Source organism: Babylonia areolata, chromosome 9, assembly GCF_041734735.1.
Source record: "Babylonia areolata isolate BAREFJ2019XMU chromosome 9, ASM4173473v1, whole genome shotgun sequence".
NCBI classification, from domain to species: Eukaryota; Metazoa; Mollusca; class Gastropoda; order Neogastropoda; family Buccinidae; genus Babylonia; species Babylonia areolata.
This window is the reverse complement of record NC_134884.1, coordinates 42,499,029-42,521,528: the sequence shown is the minus strand read 5'-3', so window position 1 is coordinate 42,521,528 and position 22,500 is coordinate 42,499,029. Positions and strand designations below refer to the sequence as shown.

Genomic DNA, 22,500 nt, shown 5'->3' with positions numbered 1-22,500 from the left:
TACTGGATTTTAATGTTGAATTGAATTATGTGCCATGTCTGTTGTTTGTCCATTTTATATATGCATACTCAAAAAATAATTAAACAAATATCATCTAATGTTACTACAGCATAACTTTTATCTGACGAAACATTAATGGTAACTAATACTAAACCGTGTGCTGACTCGTTCGTCGTGTAGTTTACGAACAACATATGTGATTATACTGAATTTCTTCTGACAATATAGACGGATCTGACAATGTCAGAGGCATAATCATCAGGTGTTTGCATTTATTACTTTTATCACCACAGATTTCCCTGTGTGAAATTCGGGCTACTTTCCCCGCTACAATGCAGCGCGGCTATTTTATTATCCTTTTTTTTTTTTTTTTACCTGCATGCAAGCGTATTTCCCGATGTAGATTTTTATACAGAATTTTGCCAATGATAACCCTTTTGTTGTTGTGAGTTCTTTTACGTGCGCTAAAACAGCGCGCTGCACACCGGACCTCAATTTATCGTTTTAGCCGAAAGACTAGCACCCAGATCACCACCAAAGGCCTAGTGGAGGGGATTAAAACCAAAAAAATCCCGTTCCGAGACTCGAACCCGTGCACACTCGCTTCTTAATCGTGTGTATTACCACTACGCCACGACTCCACCTTGTGGTTTAATGCGACTTAACCTTTCGAAGTTATTCTTATATATTTTGTTTGTTTTAGGGTACGTTTGTTTTTTTGGTTGTGGGTCGTTGTCAGCCTCGATTTTCTTATGTGCGGCCGGTGTAATGCCACAGAATGACCCCACCCTCACGTTAACCCCACGGAGTCATTCTGGGGAAGGCCTGTAATGACTCTAGTGGGGAGTTAGCCAGGGAAGACTCCAACCCTTGCCCTGACCATACCCATCAAAATTATTCAAAAACACAAATTAGTGTATACTTGGTGAAAAAAAAAGAAAAGAAAAAAAAAGGTGGAGTTACTATTGAGCTGCCCCCAGCACACTAGTCCTCAAATCACTCCATGAGTCAGTGTAGGCTGGTAGAATCTTTTCGATTCCAACAGGGTCAGCACCAGATCGACTACACACGAACACGGGTGTAGTGTATACAGGACCAGCCCAAAACAAATCCATGGGGAGTCATTTCGGGGACAGCACTACTGGCCCTGATATAACCCCCTGGGTTCTTTTTCGGAGATGGGGTGTAGCTATTCTTGTTCTGTCCTCAAGATTTATCTTGTTTCCACCACTTTTTTGTTTTGTTTTGTTTTTTTGAAAGAAAGGATTTTCCAACGGAAAATGGGGTTGGAGTAATTATAAAAAAACAAAAAACAAAAACGGGGGGTATGCCCTGAACTGACATCAAGGAGAGAGTTTCTGAGCCCACAACAGGGGAGTGAAAACCATGCTTGGGATCATTTCCAAGCGCTACACCCACTGGGCTGTAAACAATATGAGGAACAGGAAAGCTGATTTCAGCTCAACTTTTTTTTTTTTTTTATATAGTAAAAAGCGATTCTGTGAAGGGCATTTGGGTTGTGCTGGCCATTTACTTATTAATCAAGCAGCGGAAGAACTTGAAATAAATTGTTGACCACGACAGCAAACCCTTTAAGTGCACTGAGCTAGAAAGAGATCTATTTTTAGCTCAGTGTTCAAACGGCACACAGAGGTAAACGAACACTTGCTCAAAAAGATCAGTTTTCATTGATTTTATCTGATTGCAAAGGTGCTAAATGTACATATCGACACATTCACCTTAAATGTATCCACTATACTTAATTTATGCACAGTGTTTATTTCTATTTGCGGCACATCAAAGATTTATGTATGTGTACACGGAATGTCGCACATGATTTTGTATTGAAAGTGGGAATTAACAACCCATAGGACGGCTGTGGGACTTCACTGTGCAAAAGGGCCTTTTAAATTGTTCATTGTACGGTATTCTCTGTGCACTTCTATTGAAATAATTACGGACATGGAAGAAACTTAAGTGTAATTTAGTGTGTAAAAAAAAAAATATCAAGACAGTTTGTAAATGATGCTCTAAGACTGGTGACCTCAGCAAAAATATAAACACACACTGTCACATATGTGCGTCGAGCGTGTCTATCCGACTGTAATTGTATGTATGTGTGCGCGCGTGTGTGCGTGCGTGTGTTCAGAGAGAGACAAAGAATGAGAGAGAGGGAGATAAATAAAGACTGCCTGTGTGCGTATTATGTATGTGTCATAGTCCTGCTGTGTTAGTGTGGCAGAAGATGGAAGGGCGTATTAAGACAGACAGAATGGGTTGAAAAGATGCTGAACAGTGAAACTGGACTGCTTTTCTTTCAAAAATACTGTGAATGGTTGTTGATATATAACCAACTGGCTTGATTCTTTGTGAACTCGATCATTGCTTCATTACTTTTGTTTAAATGTGCCCGAAACATTGATGCGAAACTGCTACAGAGTTATGTGTTTGTTTCAGGTCATACCCGTATGTGATATCTGAATAACCTTTGCACCCGTTCGTGTATGTCTGTGCTTTAATGATGGGGTATCTGATGGTGAAGTATTCTGACGCTTTTGTCAGTAATTTCAAGAAAGTGTTGTCCCGGGGTTCTGTACATTCAAAACAAAAATCGATATATCTGACCCTGGATATGTATGAAGCCTACACTTGATTTAAAGACGGAACTTTATTGCACTTTTCTTCTTCTTCTCTCTCTCTTTCTCTCTCTCTCCGGTGTGTGTGTGTGTGTGTGTGTGTGTGTGTGTGTGTTTGTTTCGGTTTGTTCCGAGTAAAATTTGACAATGCGCAGTGTTTTTATAATTACTTTGTGTGTGTGTGTGTGTGTGTTTGGGGGGTGGGGGTGAGGGCGAGGGGGGTATGAACTATTTCAGTATATTCATTACTTACACCGGCAAACTGAATCAGATCAAGAGAGAGAGAGAGAGAGATGGGAAAACAGAGAGGGGACATACACACGCGCGAACTGAATCAGAGAGAGATGGAAACAGATAGAGAAAGAGGGAATGAGAGAGATGGAGAGAGAACACACACACACACACACACACACACACACACACACACACACACTCGAAGAATGTATCTTTCATTGAAAGTGTTGTTTTATTTACTTTGTTCACCATCATATGTCACTGACTGTCACCACATGACTCAGCACCTCAATAACAAACATAGATATTCTGTACAAATTCCATAAATATCACATAATTTGTGCCGACTCACATACACATACAATATATAAAATACATCATCTTACATTAAGTCGAGCACACATACGAGAAATCCCTTTCTGTTACTGTTTCATACTTCATCATCATGAACACCACGACGGCAATCATAGACCAGTTCATGGGACAGTCTTTCGCAGTCATCCGCACAAAATTAGTCCACCTCTTCAACAGTGGGGCCGTAACCGCTACCACCTTCCGCAGATGAGCCGGGGTTGTTCCCCGTGGAGTGGATCTTGGTCATGAGAGGGGAGCACAGCTTCTGCAGCTCCTGCAGCCTGTGGTCGTACTCGTCCTTCTCGGCCAGAGAGTTGCCGTCCAGCCAGCTCAGTGTGTCTTCACACGCCTTGCTGGCTGAGTCCCTGTGCTCAGCGCTCAGTTTGTCCCCGGCGTCGCTCAGCGCCTGCCGCACGGAGAAGACGTAGGCCTCCAGCCTGTTGCGGGACTCCACGCGTTGCCGCTGCTGGTCGTCCGCTTCCTTGAACTTCTCCGCCTCGTGGACCATGCGGTCAATGTCCTCCTTGCTGAGGCGGTCCTTGTCGTTCTTGATGGTCACGTTGGACGACTTGCCCGTGCTCTTGTCCTGGGCACTAACTTTCATGATGCCGTTGGCGTCGATATCAAAGGAGACCTCGATCTGCGGGACGCCGCGCGGGGCGGGGGGTATGCCGGTAAGTTCGAACCTCCCCAGCAGGTTGTTGTCTTTGGTCATGGCGCGCTCTCCTTCGTACACCTGGACGGTGACAGCCGGCTGGTTGTCGGCGTAAGTGGTGAACACCTGGGAGGTCTTGGTGGGGATGGTGGTGTTGCGCTCCACCAGTCGGGCCATGACGCCGCCGGCCGTCTCGATGCCCAGCGACAGCGGCGTGACGTCCACCAGCAGCACGTCTTTGATGACGTCACTCTTGTCGCCGCTGAGCACCGCCGCCTGCACCGCCGCCCCGTAGGCCACGGCCTCGTCAGGGTGGATGGACTTGTTCAGCTCCTTCCCGCCCATGAACTCCTGCAGCAGCTTCTGGATGCGGGGGATTCTTGTGGAGCCCCCCACCAGCACCACCTCGTGGATCTGGCGTTTGTCCATCTTGGCGTCCCTCAGGGCCTGCTCCACGGGCTGCAGGGTGCTGCGGAACAGGTCTGCACACAGCTCCTCAAACCTGGCCCTGGTGATGCGCGTGTAGAAGTCGATGCCCTCGTACAGAGAGTCGATCTCCACGCTGGCCTCCGCGCTGCTGGACAGGGTGCGCTTGGCACGTTCACACGCCGTGCGGAGTCGGCGCAGAGCTCGTGCGTTCTTGCTGATGTCTTTCTTGTATTTCCGCTGGAACTCCTGCGTCAAGTGCTGCACGAGGCGGTCGTCAAAGTCCTCACCTCCCAGATGCGTGTCGCCTGCTGTGGCCTTGACCTCGAAGAGCGACCCTTCGGAAATGGTGAGGATGGACACATCAAAGGTGCCGCCACCCAGGTCAAAGATGAGGATGTTCTTGTCGCTGTCTTTCTGCACGCTCTTGTCCAGGCCGTAAGCCAGGGCGGCTGCTGTGGGCTCGTTGATGATCCTCAGCACGTTCAGCCCGGCGATGACCCCGGCGTCCTTGGTGGCCTGCCGCTGGGCGTCGTTGAAGTAGGCCGGCACGGTGATGACGGCGTCCGTGACCCGCTGCCCCAGGTAGGCCTCCGCCGTGTCCTTCATCTTGGCCAGCACCATGGAGCTGACCTCCTCGGGGGCCAGGGTCTTGAGCTCCCCCTGGTACTCCACCTGCAGCTTGGGCAGGCCGCCGTCACTGACCACCTTGAAGGGCCAGTGCTGCAGGTCCTTCTGCACGCTGCTGTCCGTGAAGCGGCGCCCGATGAGCCGCTTGGCGTCGAACACCGTGTTCCGGGGGTTCAGGGCCGCCTGGTTCTTGGCCGCGTCCCCCACCAGGCGTTCCGTGTCCGTGAAGGCCACGTAGCTGGGTGTGGTTCTCTGCCCCTGGTCGTTGGCGATGATCTCCACCTGGCCGTTTTGGAACACCCCTACACAGGAATAGGTGGTGCCCAGGTCGATGCCGATTGCCGGAGCTTTGTTGCTGGTTGGAGCCATTTTCTGCTGGGATCAAAGCGGCGAATCTATAGGTACCTTTTCTATCAAATACACTCAGCAAATTAGTGCAGCCAAAGAAACTCTTCTGTTAAAAGTTACGTTGCCTGGATTTTCTCAGTCCTACCTCTGCAGTGGAAGGCTAGCGCTCTTGTAATGAAAAAAGATGTTTCCTTATCAAGTCGTGTCGGTTTGTCTCGATCTCTGTTGCTTCTCAACAATGGCAGTGGCAAACGCGGGGCCCTCTTTTAAAGGTACCCGCCTGCTCTTGCTTGAACAATCGAGATCATGGACGACGTTTCTGGAACATTAAAAATAGCTCACCCACTGCAACGGTAATTTCCGATATAATTCCGAACTGTGATTTGTTCCTATTTTTGGAAACGCATTCTCTCACTCCGATTGGCTGAGGAACCGCCTAAGCGCAGCAGATGAGGGATTCGAGATTCTGCTCGATTTTTCGACGTGCCACAACCTGAAACGAGAAACTGCTGATTCTCGAAACTTCGATGCTCTGTAGTCAGCTTGCCGCTGTGTTCCCGCGGAGATTCATGGAGACAATAGCAACACAGACCAGCCATTTCGTCATCCGACACGATAAAAACGAACTGAAGGGATTGCATGGTGGGGTCTACCCACCGTGCTCGATGGGTCTACTACCACCGAAACCGGATTCATTCTCTCCCTTTCCACAGCCGGTGTGGGAACAAATGGATGCCACTTCATGCACTGTTGGCCTCTCAGCCCCCTCCCCCCCACGATCTACCTCGCTTTTATTATTGTTTTTATTTGCGTTGTTCAGTTTTATTGTCCATAATTTGAACATTGTGGGTTTTACAATCGTTGAACAAACAAAATCACACACTCTCTCTCTCTCTCTCTCTCTCTCTCTCTCTCTCTCTCCTCACACACACTCAGTGACACACACACACTCAGTGACACACACACACACACACACACACACACTGACACTCAGACTGACAAACCGGCACACACAGGCTGACACACACACCGGATACACTGACACACACACTCACACACACACACACACACACACCGTGGCACACACACACACACACACCGTGGCACGCACACACACACACGTCGTGACAGTGCGATCCATGCACCCTCCCTTCAGCTTTGGCCAAACACAACTTGAGTACTGCCCCATGACATCTCAGTGCCAACAAACACACGACAGATTTTGACACTCATTTCTCTCTCAGGCTTACAAACTCCCACCCATCCACACCGGCACGGACGGACGCCGGCACGCCGCGGCACTCAGCACACTGCACACGCACCGCGCACGGCACGCACACACACACACACACACACACACACACACACACACACACGGACACAAACGCAGGCACACACACACACACGGACACAAACACACGCACGCACGCACACACACACACACACACACGGACACAAACGCACGCACACACACACACACACACACACACACACACACGGACACAAACGCAGGCACACACACGGACACACAGAGGCACGAGACGTCTCATCTTCGACATGCTTATTATGTATGTTTTCACCACAAATCAGTTCTTCAATTACGTTCATCAAAGCTGAAAAATACGGAAAAAGGAAAACGAACTTTTGACGCGAATATTTTTCCATACATATATTTTAACCCAGCAGTCTGCTTATTATCTAAACAACCTGTCAAACGAAAGAGGGGGCGGCTCCTGACGAGCGTAGCACAGCGAACATGGCTGCGGGCGGGGCGGGGGATGTTCGTTGTGGTCATTATCTACGCACACTCACTTCGTCAATCCTTTTCCTGTTGATTAATCAGCTCATCATCATCATGATCAATTAATTAGTTTCGTAATAATCAATACTAGTCAAGTAATAATAATAGTGGCAGTTCATATAGCGCTGAATCTTGTGCAGAGACACTGAAATCAAAGCGCTTTCACACCAGTCATTCACACGCATGCATAAGTCTAAGACTGGAGAAACTGAAGACAAGGAATTTGGGAGACAGGGGAGGGAGGCTATCTCGGGAAGAGGTGGGTTTTAAGGCCAGATTTGAAAGAGCTGGGTGTGGAGACCTGACTGAAGTGAAAGAAGAAGTTCATTCCAAATAGTGTAATGTCCAGAGACACAGAAAGGACGGCCGCCAACAGTGCAGTGTTTGGATATGTGTATGCGTAAAAGGAGCGGATCGGAAGCCGACCGTATAGAGCGAGGAGGAGTGTAGAGGTGAAGGCAGCCACAGAGATCAGTAGGAAGGGTCGGCAGATTTGTGAAAACACTTCGCATAACATAGAGTGCTGATCTTTCACTTTATTCTGTGTGAGACAGGAAGCCAATGGACATGTTGTCAAGGACAACGCCGAGGTCATCAGTTAACTGTCAAGCCTTTTTCTCTCTCTCCGCAAAACGAGAATATGAAGAATAATGGGGGAGGTGATGGTGGCTGGAGGACAGCAGTACCTCAGGGGGAAAGACTGCTACGAAAGTACGATCATATCGTGTGAAGAGTTATGTCTCTTGGACTTGCTGGGCCACTCGACCTCATGGTTTCGAGAATGTTTGGTCTCTTCGATTGGATGTTTGTCTGTGTGTCTGAATTGCTGATTGTGTGCTTGACTGTTTGTATGTCTGTCAGTCTGACTAGATGTCTGTCTGTCTTTGAAATTTGACTATGGCGGTTTGAGCCGGCGTTTGCAGGGACCGACATGAGAGGGAAAGAAACGAAGATAAGCTAAACTGTGAGTGCAGAGATTGGTGAAGTGGCACTGCAGCATGTACACATTTAGCCACGATAGCAAAAGTGCGAAAAAGAAGAGAAAAAAACAATGACCGCTTCTTCCGTGTATGCTTCATGAGCCTTAATTTTCCTTAAACTGTCGCCAACGGCCATACCACGTTGAAAACACCGGTTCTCGTCCGATCACCGAAGTTAAGCAACGTCGGGCCCGGTTAGTACTTGGATGGGTGACCGCCTGGGAACACCGGGTGCTGTTGGCATTCTTTCTTTTTTTTTTTTTAGGTTGTTTTTTTTCCCCCCAACTTTCTTTTTCTCTCCCGGACTCAGTCTGCCCTTTTCTCTTTCCTTTCCTACATTATCTCTCTCCTTCATCTTCCTTTTCTTTTTTCAAGTCATTCATTTCTACCTGCCGTCATTGTCTACATCAGTTAGCTGTTCACTGTCATATCTCACCTGCACATTTTCTTTTCCCCAATTGTTGCTTTTTTCTTTAAATCGACGTACACTGTGCCTTGTGGTCATTGTACACGCACACTCACTTCATCATCAATCTTTTTAGTAATTAATCCGTTGATTATTTATTCATTTTCATCAGTTATCAATAAAGCCTTTTTCTCTCTCAGTAGAATACGAGAACAGGAAGAAAAAGAAATGAAGTTGTTGCTTCGTTTGTAGTGGAATTGTTTGAGAGAGAGAGAGAGAGAGAGAGAGAGAGAGAGAGAGAGAGAAGAGACAGAGAGAGAGAGAGAATAATTCTGAAAGGAGAGGAAATGAAAAGCTGAGGGTGAATTCGAAGTCGTATCAAGGAAGGCCAGATTAGATTCTGCGTGGCATGGGTAACCTCACATACTTCATACTGTCTCTGAAAGAGAAACGTATGATGGAACAGTAAATCAGCAAAGTTCCTCATTTTCTCTTTTGCCAGTATAGTACATATTAGTCATTGACTAGTATACAAATGCAGCGGATATATCAGTTGGGTCTAGTGGAATGGGTGTTTGCGTGTCTGTATGAGTGGCTGTCTTTTTCTCCGTGTGTGCGTGTGTTCAGACAACATTAGAATATGTGGACTGAAGCGATGTGAGAAGATGTTAGTGACACCGTTCATCAGTCATATTTTAATCAGTGTTTATTTCATCAGTCTATTTAGTCTCTATGCTTCATCTTCCTTAATTTTCCTTCAACTGTCGCCAACGGCCATACCACGTTGAAAACACCGGTTCTCGTCCGATCACCGAAGTTAAGCAACGTCGGGCCCGGTTAGTACTTGGATGGGTGACCGCCTGGGAACACCGGGTGCTGTTGGCATTCTTTTTTAGGTCTTTTTTTCCCAAAACTTTCTTTTACTCTCCCGGACTCAGCCCTTTTCTCTTTCTTTTCCTACATTATCTCTCTCCTTCATCTTCCTTTTCTTTTTTCAAGTCATTCATTTCTACCTGCCGTCATTGTCTACATCAGTTAGCTGTTCACTGTCATATCTCACCTGCACATTTTCTTTTCCCCAATTGTTGCTTTTTTCTTTAAATCGACGTACACTGTGCCTTGTGGTCATTGTACACGCACACTCACTTCATCATCAATCTTTTTAGTAATTAATCCGTTGATTATTTATTCATTTTCATCAGTTATCAATAAAGCCTTTTTCTCCCTCAGTAGAATACGAGAACAGGAAGAAAAAGAAATGAAGTTGTTGCTTCGTTTGTAGTGGAATTGTTTGAGAGAGAGAGAGAGAGAGAGAGAGAGAGAGAGAGAGAGAGAGAGAGAGAGAGACAAGAGAATAATTCTGAAAGGACAGGAAATGAAAAGCTGAGGGTGAATTCGAAGTCGTATCAAGGAAGGCCAGATTAGATTCTGCGTGGCATGGGTAACCTCACATACTTCATACTGTCTCTGAAAGAGAAACGTATGATGGAACAGTAAATCAGCAAAGTTCCTCATTTTCTCTTTTGCCAGTATAGTACATATTAGTCATTGAATAGTATACAAATGCAGCGGATATATCAGTTGGGTCTAGTGGAATGGGTGTTTGCGTGTCTGTATGAGTAGCTGTCTTTTTCTCCGTGTGTGCGTGTGTACAGACAACAGTAGAATATGTGGACTGAAGTGATGTGAGAAGATGTTAGTGACACCGTTCATCAGTCATATTTTAATCAGTGTTTATTTCATCAGTCTATTTACTTGGGAAATAGGCGATTGCTGCCGTGCGACGTTTGAGTGTAAGCTTGATAGTCCTTCAATTTTTCTGCATTGATGCTAACTCCCGGACTCTGCCATTTCTCTTTCTTTTCCTAGATTTTCTCTCTCATTCATTTTTCTTGGCTTTTTTGTGGTCATTCATTTCTACTGACGTGTCATCACTGTGTAAATCAGCCGGTTAGCTATTGTCGGCATATCTGACTGGAGCGCACAGTTTCTTTTCCTTCTTTCCGGCTTTTTTTCTTTCAAGTCCACGCATGTTGTTCGTTGTGGTCATTATCTATGCACACTCGCTTCGTCAATCTTTTTCCTGTTGATTAATCAATTTATTAATTAGTTTCGTAATAATCAATACTGACTAGTAATAATAATAGTAGGCAGTTCATACAGCGCTCAATCTTGTGCAGAGACAAATCAAAGCGCTTTCACACCAGTCATTCACTGGCACGCATGCATAAGTCTAAGACTGGAGAAACTGAAGACAAGGAACTTGGGAGGCCCGGGAGGGAGGCTATCTTGGGAAGAGGTGGGTTTTAAGGCCAGACTTGAAAGAGCTGGGTGTGGAGACCTGATGAAGTGAACTGAGAGGAAGTTCATTCCAAATAGTGTCATGTCCAGAGACACAGAAAGGACGGCCGCCAACAGTGGAGTGTTTGGATATGTGTATGCGTAAAAAGAGCGGATCGGAAGCCGACCGTATAGAGCGAGGAGGAGTGTAGAGGTGAAGGCAGCCACAGAGATCAGTAGGAAGGGTCGGCAGATTTGTGAAAACACTTCGTATAACATAGAGTGCTGATCTTTCACTTTATTCTGTGTGAGACAGGGAGCCAATGGACATGTTGTCAAGGACAACGCCGAGGTCATCAGTTAACTGTCAAGCCTTTTTCTCTCTCTCTCCGCAAAACGAGAATATGAAGAATAATGGGGGAGGTGATGGTGGCTGGAGGACAGCAGCACCTCAGGGGGAAAGACTGCTACGAAAGTACGATTATATCGTGTGAAGAGTTATGTCTCTTGGACTTGCTGGGCCACTCGACCTCATGGTTTCGAGAATGTTTGGTCTCTTCGATAGGATGTTTGTCTGTGTGTCTGAATTGCTGATTGTGTGCTTTGACTGTTTGTATGTCTGTCAGTCTGTCTTTGAAATTTGACTATGGCGGTTTGAGCCGGCGTTTGCAGGGACCGACATGAGAGGGAAAGAAACGAAGATAAGCTAAACTGTGAGTGCAGAGATTGGTGAAGATTTTGACTTGTTTTATGATCTGATGTGTAAATGCGTCTAGTGGCACTGCAGCATGTACACATTTAGCCACGATAGTAAAAGTGCGAAAAAGAAGAGAAAAAAACAATGACCGCTTCTTCCGTGTATGCTTCATAAGCCTTAATTTTCCTTCAACTGTCGCCAACGGCCATACCACGTTGAAAACACCGGTTCTCGTCCGATCACCGAAGTTAAGCAACGTCGGGCCCGGTTAGTACTTGGATGGGTGACCGCCTGGGAACACCGGGTGCTGTTGGCATTCTTTCTTCTTTTTTTTTTTTAGGTTTTTTTTTTCCCCAACGTTCTTTTTCTCTCCCGGACTCAGTCTGCCCTTTTCTCTTTCTTTTCCTACATTATCTCTCTCCTTCATCTTCCTTTTCTTTTTTCAAGTCATTCATTTCTACCTGCCGTCATTGTCTACATCAGTTAGCTGTTCACTGTCATATCTCACCTGCACATTTTCTTTTCCCCAATTGTTGCTTTTTTCTTTAAATCGACGTACACTGTGCCTTGTGGTCATTGTACACGCACACTCACTTCATCATCAATCTTTTTATTAATTAATCCGCTGATTATTTATTCATTTTCATCAGTTATCAATAAAGCCTTTTTCTCTCCCAGTGGAATACGAGAACAGTAAGAAAAAGAAATGAAGTTGTTGCTTCGTTTGTAGAGAGAGAGAGAGAGAGAGAGAGAGAGAGAGAGAGAGAGAGAGAGAGAATAATTCTGAAAGGAGAGGAAATGAAAAGCTGAGGGTGAATTCGAAGACGTATCAAGGAAGGCCAGATTAGATTCTGCGTGGCATGGGTAACCTCACATACTTCATACTGTCTCTGAAAGAGAAACGTATGATGGAACAGTAATTCAGCAAAGTTCCTCATTTTCTCTTTTGCCAGAATAGTACATATTAGTCATTGACTAGTATACAAATGCAGCGGATATATCAGTTGGGTCTAGTGGAATGGGTGTTTGCGTGTCTGTATGAGTGGTTGTCTTTTTCTCCGTGTGTGCGTGTGTACAGACAACAGTAGAATATGTGGACTGAAGCGATGTGAGAAGATGTTAGTGACACCGTTCATCAGTCATATTTTAATCAGTGTTTATTTCATCAGTCTATTTAGTCTCTATGCTTCATCTTCCTTAATTTTCCTTCAACTGTCGCCAACGGCCATACCACGTTGAAAACACCGGTTCTCGTCCGATCACCGAAGTTAAGCAACGTCGGGCCCGGTTAGTACTTGGATGGGTGACCGCCTGGGAACACCGGGTGCTGTTGGCATTCTTTTTTAGGTCTCTTTTTCACCAAACTTTCTTTTACTCTCCCGGACTCAGCCCTTTTCTCTTTCCTCTCCTACATTATCTCTCTCCTTCATCTTCCTTTTCTTTTTTCAAGTCATTCATTTCTACCTGCCGTCACTGTGTACATCAGTTAGCTGTTCACTGTCATATCTCACCTGCACATTTTCTTTTCCCCAATTGTTGCTTTTTTCTTTAAATCGACGTACACTGTGCCTTGTGGTCATTGTACACGCACACTCACTTCTTCATCAATCTTTTTAGTAATTAATCCGTTGATTATTTATTCATTTTCATCAGTTATCAATAAAGCCTTTTTCTCTCTCAGTGGAATACGAGAACAGGAAGAAAAAGAAATGAAATTCTTGCTTCGTTTGTAGTGGAATTGTTTGAGAGAGAGAGAGAGAGAGAGAGAGAGAGAGAGAGAGAGAGAATAATTCTGAAAGGAGAGGAAATGAAAAGCTGAGGGTGAATTCGAAGTCGTATCAAGGAAGGCCAGATTAGATTCTGCGTGGCATGGGTAACCTCACATACTTCATACTGTCTCTGAAAGAGAAACGTATGATGGAACAGTAAATCAGCAAAGTTCCTCATTTTCTCTTTTGCCAGTGTAGTACATATTAGTCATTGACTAGTATACAAATGCAGCGGATATATCAGTTGGGTCTAGTGGAATGGGTGTTTGCGTGTCTGTATGAGTGGCTGTCTTTTTCTCTGTGTGTGCGTGTGTACAGACAATAGTAGAATATGTGGACTGAAGCGATGTGAGAAGATGTTAGTGACACCGTTCATCAGTCATATTTTAATCAGTGTTTATTTCATCAGTCTATTTAGTCTCTATGCTTCATCTTCCTTAATTTTCCTTCAACTGTCGCCAACGGCCATACCACGTTGAAAACACCGGTTCTCGTCCGATCACCGAAGTTAAGCAACGTCGGGCCCGGTTAGTACTTGGATGGGTGACCGCCTGGGAACACCGGGTGCTGTTGGCATTCTTTTTTAGGTCTTTTTTTCCCAAAACTTTCTTTTACTCTCCCGGACTCAGCCCTTTTCTCTTTCTTTTCCTACATTATCGCTCTCCTTCATCTTCCTTTTCTTTTTTCAAGTCATTCATTTCTACCTGCCGTCATTGTGTACATCAGTTAGCTGTTCACTGTCATATCTCACCTGCACATTTTCTTTTCATTGTTGCTTTTTTCTTTAAATCGACGTACACTGTGCCTTGTGGTCATTGTACACGCACACTCACTTCATCATCAATCTTTTTATTAATTAATCCGTTGATTATTTATTCATTTTCATCAGTTATCAATAAAGCCTTTTTCTCTCTCAGTAGAATACGAGAACAGGAAGAAAAAGAAATGAAGTTGTTGCTTCGTTTGTAGTGGAATTGTTTCAGAGAGAGAGAGAGAGAGAGAGAGAGAGAGAGAGAATAACTAGTTCTGAAAGGAGAGGAAATGAAAAGCTGAGGGTGAATTCGAAGACGTATCAAGGAAGGCCAGATTAGATTCTGCGTGGCATGGGTAACCTCACATACTTCATACTGTCTGTGAAAGAGAAACGTATGATAGAACAGTAAATCAGCAAAGTTCCTCATTTTCTCTTTTGCCAGTATAGTACATATTAGTCATTGAATAGTATACAAATGCAGCGGATATATCAGTTGGGTCTAGTGGAATGGGTGTTTGCGTGTCTGTATGAGTGGCTGTCTTTTTCTCCGTGTGTGCGTGTGTACAAACAACAGTAGAATATGTGAACTGAAGCGATGTGAGAAGATGTTAGTGACACCGTTCATCAGTCATATTTTAATCAGTGTTTATTTCATCAGTCTATTTAGTCTCTATGCTTCATCTTCCTTAATTTTCCTTCAACTGTCGCCAACGGCCATACCACGTTGAAAACACCGGTTCTCGTCCGATCACCGAAGTTAAGCAACGTCGGGCCCGGTTAGTACTTGGATGGGTGACCGCCTGGGAACACCGGGTGCTGTTGGCATTCTTTTTTAGGTCTTTTTTCCCCAAAACTTTCTTTTACTCTCCCGTACTCAGCCCTTTTCTCTTTCTTTTCCTACATTATCTCTCTCCTTCATCTTCCTTTTCTTTTTTCAAGTCATTCATTTCTACCTGCCGTCACTGTGTACATCAGTTAGCTGTTCACTGTCATATCTCACCTGCACATTTTCTTTTCCCCAATTCTTGCTTTTTGCCTTAAATCGACGTACACTGTGCCTTGTGGTCATTGTACACGCACACTCACTTCATCATCAATCTTTTTAGTAATTAATCCGTTGATTATTTATTCATTTTCATCAGTTATCAATAAAGCCTTTTTCTCTCTCAGTGGAATACGAGAACAGGAAGAAAAAGAAATGAAGTTGTTGCTTCGTTTGTAGTGGAATTGTTTCAGAGAGAGAGAGAGAGAGAGAGAGAGAGAGAGAGAGAGAGAGAGAGAGAGAGAGAGAATAATTCTGAAAGGAGAGGAAATGAAAAGCTGAGGGTGAATTCGAAGACGTATCAAGGAAGGCCAGATTAGATTCTGCGTGGCATGGGTAACCTGACATACTTCATACTGTCTCTGAAAGAGAAACGTATGATGGAACAGTAATTCAGCAAAGTTCCTCATTTTCTCTTTTGCCAGAATAGTACATATTAGTCATTGACTAGTATACAAATGCAGCGGATATATCAGTTGGGTCTAGTGGAATGGGTGTTTGCGTGCCTGTATGAGTGGCTGTCTTTTTCTCCGTGTGTGCGTGTGTACAGACAACAGTAGAATATGTGGACTGAAGCGATGTGAGAAGATGTTAGTGACACCGTTCATCAGTCATATTTTAATCAGTGTTTATTTCATCAGTCTATTTAGTCTCTATGCTTCATCTTCCTTAATTTTCCTTCAACTGTCGCCAACGGCCATACCACGTTGAAAACACCGGTTCTCGTCCGATCACCGAAGTTAAGCAACGTCGGGCCCGGTTAGTACTTGGATGGGTGACCGCCTGGGAACACCGGGTGCTGTTGGCATTCTTTTTTAGGTCTCTTTTTCACCAAACTTTCTTTTACTCTCCCGGACTCAGCCCTTTTCTCTTTCCTCTCCTACATTATCTCTCTCCTTCATCTTCCTTTTCTTTTTTCAAGTCATTCATTTCTACCTGCCGTCACTGTGTACATCAGTTAGCTGTTCACTGTCATATCTCACCTGCACATTTTCTTTTCCCCAATTGTTGCTTTTTTCTTTAAATCGACGTACACTGTGCCTTGTGGTCATTGTACACGCACACTCACTTCATCATCAATCTTTTTAGTAATTAATCCGTTGATTATTTATTCATTTTCATCAGTTATCAATAAAGCCTTTTTCTCTCTCAGTGGAATACGAGAACAGGAAGAAAAAGAAATGAAATTCTTGCTTCGTTTGTAGTGGAATTGTTTGAGAGAGAGAGAGAGAGAGAGAGAGAGAGAGAGAGAGAGAGAGAGAGAATAATTCTGAAAGGAGAGGAAATGAAAAGCTGAGGGTGAATTCGAAGTCGTATCAAGGAAGGCCAGATTAGATTCTGCGTGGCATGGGTAACCTCACATACTTCATACTGTCTCTGAAAGAGAAACGTATGATGGAACAGTAAATCAGCAAAGTTCCTCATTTTCTCTTTTGCCAGTGTAGTACATATTAGTCATTGACTAGTATACAAATGCAGCGGATATATCAGTTGGGTCTAGTGGAATGGGTGTTTGCGTGTCTGTATGAGTGGCTGTCTTTTTCTCTGTGTGTGCGTGTGTACAGACAATAGTAGAATATGTGGACTGAAGCGATGTGAGAAGATGTTAGTGACACCGTTCATCAGTCATATTTTAATCAGTGTTTATTTCATCAGTCTATTTAGTCTCTATGCTTCATCTTCCTTAATTTTCCTTCAACTGTCGCCAACGGCCATACCACGTTGAAAACACCGGTTCTCGTCCGATCACCGAAGTTAAGCAACGTCGGGCCCGGTTAGTACTTGGATGGGTGACCGCCTGGGAACACCGGGTGCTGTTGGCATTCTTTTTTAGGTCTTTTTTTCCCAAAACTTTCTTTTACTCTCCCGGACTCAGCCCTTTTCTCTTTCTTTTCCTACATTATCGCTCTCCTTCATCTTCCTTTTCTTTTTTCAAGTCATTCATTTCTACCTGCCGTCATTGTGTACATCAGTTAGCTGTTCACTGTCATATCTCACCTGCACATTTTCTTTTCATTGTTGCTTTTTTCTTTAAATCGACGTACACTGTGCCTTGTGGTCATTGTACACGCACACTCACTTCATCATCAATCTTTTTATTAATTAATCCGTTGATTATTTATTCATTTTCATCAGTTATCAATAAAGCCTTTTTCTTTCTCAGTAGAATACGAGAACAGGAAGAAAAAGAAATGAAGTTGTTGCTTCGTTTGTAGTGGAATTGTTTCACAGAGAGAGAGAGAGAGAGAGAGAGAGAGAGAGAGAGAGAGAGAGAGAGAGAGAGAGAGAGAATAACTAGTTCTGAAAGGAGAGGAAAGGAAAAGCTGAGGGTGAATTCGAAGACGTATCAAGGAAGGCCAGATTAGATTCTGCGTGGCATGGGTAACCTCACATACTTCATACTGTCTGTGAAAGAGAAACGTATGATGGAACAGTAAATCAGCAAAGTTCCTCATTTTCTCTTTTGCCAGTATAGTACATATTAGTCATTGAATAGTATACAAATGCAGCGGATATATCAGTTGGGTCTAGTGGAATGGGTGTTTGCGTGTCTGTATGAGTGGCTGTCTTTTTCTCCGTGTGTGCGTGTGTACAAACAACAGTAGAATATGTGGACTGAAGCGATGTGAGAAGATGTTAGTGACACCGTTCATCAGTCATATTTTAATCAGTGTTTATTTCATCAGTCTATTTAGTCTCTATGCTTCATCTTCCTTAATTTTCCTTCAACTGTCGCCAACGGCCATACCACGTTGAAAACACCGGTTCTCGTCCGATCACCGAAGTTAAGCAACGTCGGGCCCGGTTAGTACTTGGATGGGTGACCGCCTGGGAACACCGGGTGCTGTTGGCATTCTTTTTTTCTTTCTTTTTTTTTCCCCAACTTTCTTTTTCTCTCCCGGACTCGGTCTGCCCTTTTCTCTTTCTTTTCCTACATTCTCTCTCTCCTTCATCTTCCTTTTCTTTTTTCAAGTCATTCATTTCTACCTGCCGTCATTGTGTACATCAGTTAGCTGTTCACTGTCATATCTCACCTGCACATTTTCTTTTCCCCAATTGTTGCTTTTTTCTTTAAATCGACGTACACTGTGCCTTGTGGTCATTGTACACGCACACTCACTTCATCAATCTTTTTATTAATTAATCCGTTGATTATTTATTCATTTTCATCAGTTTTCAATAAAGCCTTTTTCTCTCTCAGTGGAATACGAGAACAGTAAGAAAAAGAAATGAAGTTGTTGCTTCGTTTGTAGTGGAATTGTTATAAAGAGAGAGAGAGAGAGAGAGAGAGAGAGAGAGAGAGAGAGAGAGAGAGAGAGAGAGAGAGAGAGAGAGAGAGAGAGAGAGAGAGAGAGAGAGAGAGAATAACTAGTTCTGAAAGGAGAGGAAATGAAAAGCTGAGGGTGAATTCGAAGACGTATCAAGGAAGGCCAAATTAGATTCTGCGTGGCATGGGTAACCTGACAAACTTCATACTGTCTCTGAAAGAGAAACGTATGATGGAACAGTAATTCAGCAAAGTTCCTCATTTTCTCTTTCAGTTTGCCAGTATACAGTACATATTAGTCACTGAATAATATACAAACTATTGCAGTAGATATATCAGTTGGGTCTAGTGGAATGGGTGTTTGCGTGTCTGTATGAGTAGCTGTCTTTTTCTCCGTGTGTGCGTGTGTACAGACAACAGTAGAATATGTGGACTGAAGTGATGTGAGAAGATGTTAGTGACACCGTTCATCAGTCATATTTTAATCAGTGTTTATTTCATCAGTCTATTTACTTGGGAAATAGGCGATTGCTGCCGTGCGACGTTTGAGTGTAAGCTTGATAGTCCTTCAATTTTTCTGCATTGATGCTAACTCCCGGACTCTGCCATTTCTCTTTCTTTTCCTAGATTTTCTCTCTCGTTCATTTTTCTTGGCTTTTTTGTGGTCATTCATTTCTACTGACGTGCCATCACTGTGTAAATCAGCCGGTTAGCTATTGTCGGCATATCTGACTGGAGTGCACAGTTTCTTTTCCTTCTTTCCGGCTTTTTTTCTTTCAAGTCCACGTATGTTGTTCGTTGTGGTCATTATCTATGCACACTGCCTTCGTCAATCTTTTTCCTGTTGATTAATCAATTTATTAATTAGTTTCGCAATAATCAATACTGACTAGTAATAATAATAGTAGACAGTTCATACAGCGCTGAATCTTGTGCAGAGACAAATCAAAGCGCTTTCACACCAGTCATTCACTGGCACGCATGCATAAGTCTAAGACTGGAGAAACTGAAGACAAGGAACTTGGGAGGCCCGGGAGGGAGGCTATCTTGGGAAGAGGTGGGTTTTAAGGCCAGACTTGAAAGAGCTGGGTGTGGAGACCTGATGAAGTGAACTGAGAGGAAGTTCATTCCAAATAGTGTAATGTCCAGAGACACAGAAAGGACGGCCGCCAACAGTGGAGTGTTTGGATATGTGCATGCGTAAAAAGAGCGGATCAGAAGCCGACCGTATAGAGCGAGGAGGAGTGTAGAGGTGAAGGCAGCCACAGAGATCAGTAGGAAGGGTCGGCAGATTTGTGAAAACACTTCGTATAACATAGAGTGCTGATCTTTCACTTTATTCTGTGTGAGACAGGGAGCCAATGGACATGTTGTCAAGGACAACGCCGAGGTCATCAGTTAACTGTCAAGCCTTTTTCTCTCTCTCAGCAAAACGAGAATATGAAGAATAATGGGGGAGGTGATGGTGGCTGGAGGACAGCAGCACCTCAGGGGGAAAGACTGCTACGAAAGTACGATGATATCGTGTGAAGAGTTATGTCTCTTGGACTTGCTGGGCCACTCGACCTCATGGTTTCGAGAATGTTTGGTCTCTTCGATAGGATGTTTGTCTGTGTGTCTGAATTGCTGATTGTGTGCTTGACTGTTTGTATGTCTGTCAGTCTGACTAGATGTCTGTCTGTCTTTGAAATTTGACTATGGCGGTTTGAGCCGGCGTTTGCAGGGACCGACATGAGAGGGAAAGAAACGAAGATAAGCTAAACTGTGAGTGCAGAGATTGGTGAAGATTTTGACTTGTTTTATGATCTGATGTGTAAATGCGTCTAGTGGCACTGCAGCATGTACACATTTAGCCACGATAGCAAAAGTGCGAAAAAGAAGAGAAAAAAACAATGACCGCTTCTTCCGTGTATGCTTCATGAGCCTTAATTTTCCTTCAACTGTCGCCAACGGCCATACCACGTTGAAAACACCGGTTCTCGTCCGATCACCGAAGTTAAGCAACGTCGGGCCCGGTTAGTACTTGGATGGGTGACCGCCTGGGAACACCGGGTGCTGTTGGCATTCTTTTTTAGGTCTTTTTTTCCCAAAACTTTCTTTTACTCTCCCGGACTCAGCCCTTTTCTCTTTCCTCTCCTACATTATCTCTCTCCTTCATCTTCCTTTTCTTTTTTCAAGTCATTCATTTCTACCTGCCGTCATTGTGTACATCAGTTAGCTGTTCACTGTCATATCTCACCTGCACATTTTCTTTTCCCCAATTGTTGCTTTTTTCTTGAAATCGACGTACACTGTGCCTTGTGGTCATTGTACACGCACACTCACTTCATCATCAATCTTTTTAGTAATTAATCCGTTGATTATTTATTCATTTTCATCAGTTATCAATAAAGCCTTTTTCTCTCTCAGTAGAATACGAGAACAGTAAGAAAAAGAAATGAAGTTGTTGCTTCGTTTGTAGTGGAATTGTTTGAGAGAGAGAGAGAGAGAGAAAGAGAGAGAGAGAGAGAGAGAGAGAGAGAGAGAATAATTCTGAAAGGAGAGGAAATGAAAAGCTGAGGGTGAATTCGAAGTCGTATCAAGGAAGGCCAGATTAGATTCTGCGTGGCATGGGTAACCTCACATACTTCATACTGTCTGTGAAAGAGAAACGTATGATGGAACAGTAAATCAGCAAAGTTCCTCATTTTCTCTTTTGCCAGTATAGTACATATTAGTCATTGACTAGTATACAAATGCAGCGGATATATCAGTTGGGTCTAGTGGAATGGGTGTTTGCGTGTCTGTATGAGTGGCTGTCTTTTTCTCCGTGTGTGCGTGTGTACAGACAACAGTAGAATATGTGGACTGAAGCGATGTGAGAAGATGTTAGTGACACCGTTCATCAGTCATATTTTAATCAGTGTTTATTTCATCAGTCTATTTACTTGGGAAATAGGCGATTGCTGCCGTGCGACGTTTGAGTGTAAGCTCACTAGTCCTTCAATTTTTCTGCATTGATGCTAACTCCCGGACTCTGCCATTTCTCTTTCTTTTCCTAGATTTTCTCTCTCATTCATTTTTCTTGGCTTTTTTGTGGTCATTCATTTCTACTGACGTGCCATCACTGTGTAAATCAGCCGGTTAGCTATTGTCGGCATATCTGACTGGAGTGCACAGTTTCTTTTCCTTCTTTCCGGCTTTTTTTCTTTCAAGTCCACGTATGTTGTTCGTTGTGGTCATTATCTATGCACACTCCCTTCGTCAATCTTTTTCCTGTTGATTAATCAATTTATTAATTAGTTTCGTAATAATCAATACTGACTAGTAATAATAATAGTAGGCAGTTCATACAGCGCTGAATCTTGTGCAGAGACAAATCAAAGCGCTTTCACACCAGTCATTCACTGGCACGCATGCATAAGTCTAAGACTGGAGAAACTGAAGACAAGGAACTTGGGAGGCCCGGGAGGGAGGCTATCTTGGGAAGAGGTGGGTTTTAAGGCCAGACTTGAAAGAGCTGGGTGTGGAGACCTGATGAAGTGAACTGAGAGGAAGTTCATTCCAAATAGTGTAATGTCCAGAGACACAGAAAGGACGGCCGCCAACAGTGGAGTGTTTGGATATGTGTATGCGTACAAAGAGCGGATCGGAAGCCGACCGTATAGAGCGAGGAGGAGTGTAGAGGTGAAGGCAGCCACAGAGATCAGTAGGAAGGGTCGGCAGATTTGTGAAAACACTTCGTATAACATAGAGTGCTGATCTTTCACTTTATTCTGTGTGAGACAGGAAGCCAATGGACATGTTGTCAAGCACAACGCCGAGGTCATCAGTTAACTGTCAAGCCTTTTTCTCTCTCTCCGCAAAACGAGAATATGAAGAATAATGGGGGAGGTGATGGTGGCTGGAGGACAGCAGCACCTCAGGGGGAAAGACTGCTACGAAAGTACGATGATATCGTGTGAAGAGTTATGTCTCTTGGAATTGCTGGGCCACTCGACCTCATGGTTTCGAGAATGTTTGGTCTCTTCGATAGGATGTTTGTCTGTGTGTCTGAATTGCTGATTGTGTGCTTGACTGTTTGTATGTCTGTCAGTCTGTCTTTGAAATTTGACTATGGCGGTTTGAGCCGGCGTTTGCAGGGACCGACATGAGAGGGAAAGAAACGAAGATAAGCTAAACTGTGAGTGCAGAGATTGGTGAAGATTTTGACTTGTTTTATGATCTGATGTGTAAATGCG

The 22,500-nt window shown here is 44.1% G+C and overlaps 1 protein-coding gene and 10 non-coding genes across 11 annotated transcripts; 10 read left to right on the top strand and 1 right to left on the bottom strand.

Moving 5' to 3' along the window:
- Positions 1-3,083: 3,083 nt before the first annotated feature.
- LOC143285477 (heat shock protein 70 B2-like) lies at positions 3,084-5,490 on the bottom strand. The gene has a single exon (XM_076592791.1). The coding sequence runs from the start codon at positions 5,302-5,304 to the stop codon at positions 3,382-3,384; it is 1,923 nt and encodes a 640-aa protein (XP_076448906.1). The 5' UTR covers positions 5,305-5,490; the 3' UTR covers positions 3,084-3,381.
- Positions 5,491-8,188: 2,698 nt separating this feature from the next.
- Positions 8,189-8,307, top strand: LOC143286238 (5S ribosomal RNA). The gene has a single exon (XR_013055800.1). It is a non-coding gene; the product is annotated as a 5S ribosomal RNA (ribosomal RNA).
- Positions 8,308-9,236: 929 nt separating this feature from the next.
- On the top strand, positions 9,237-9,355 carry LOC143286237 (5S ribosomal RNA). The gene has a single exon (XR_013055799.1). It is a non-coding gene; the product is annotated as a 5S ribosomal RNA (ribosomal RNA).
- A 2,289-nt stretch (positions 9,356-11,644) lies between these two features.
- LOC143286236 (5S ribosomal RNA) lies at positions 11,645-11,763 on the top strand. Its single transcript, XR_013055798.1, has one exon. It is a non-coding gene; the product is annotated as a 5S ribosomal RNA (ribosomal RNA).
- A 901-nt stretch (positions 11,764-12,664) lies between these two features.
- LOC143286235 (5S ribosomal RNA) lies at positions 12,665-12,783 on the top strand. The gene has a single exon (XR_013055797.1). It is a non-coding gene; the product is annotated as a 5S ribosomal RNA (ribosomal RNA).
- An 890-nt stretch (positions 12,784-13,673) lies between these two features.
- LOC143286234 (5S ribosomal RNA) lies at positions 13,674-13,792 on the top strand. The gene has a single exon (XR_013055796.1). It is a non-coding gene; the product is annotated as a 5S ribosomal RNA (ribosomal RNA).
- Positions 13,793-14,676: 884 nt separating this feature from the next.
- LOC143286233 (5S ribosomal RNA) lies at positions 14,677-14,795 on the top strand. Its single transcript, XR_013055795.1, has one exon. It is a non-coding gene; the product is annotated as a 5S ribosomal RNA (ribosomal RNA).
- Positions 14,796-15,701: 906 nt separating this feature from the next.
- LOC143286232 (5S ribosomal RNA) lies at positions 15,702-15,820 on the top strand. The gene has a single exon (XR_013055794.1). It is a non-coding gene; the product is annotated as a 5S ribosomal RNA (ribosomal RNA).
- Positions 15,821-16,716: 896 nt separating this feature from the next.
- Positions 16,717-16,835, top strand: LOC143286231 (5S ribosomal RNA). The gene has a single exon (XR_013055793.1). It is a non-coding gene; the product is annotated as a 5S ribosomal RNA (ribosomal RNA).
- A 912-nt stretch (positions 16,836-17,747) lies between these two features.
- Positions 17,748-17,866, top strand: LOC143286230 (5S ribosomal RNA). The gene has a single exon (XR_013055792.1). It is a non-coding gene; the product is annotated as a 5S ribosomal RNA (ribosomal RNA).
- A 2,359-nt stretch (positions 17,867-20,225) lies between these two features.
- Positions 20,226-20,344, top strand: LOC143286228 (5S ribosomal RNA). The gene has a single exon (XR_013055790.1). It is a non-coding gene; the product is annotated as a 5S ribosomal RNA (ribosomal RNA).
- Positions 20,345-22,500: the final 2,156 nt, after the last annotated feature.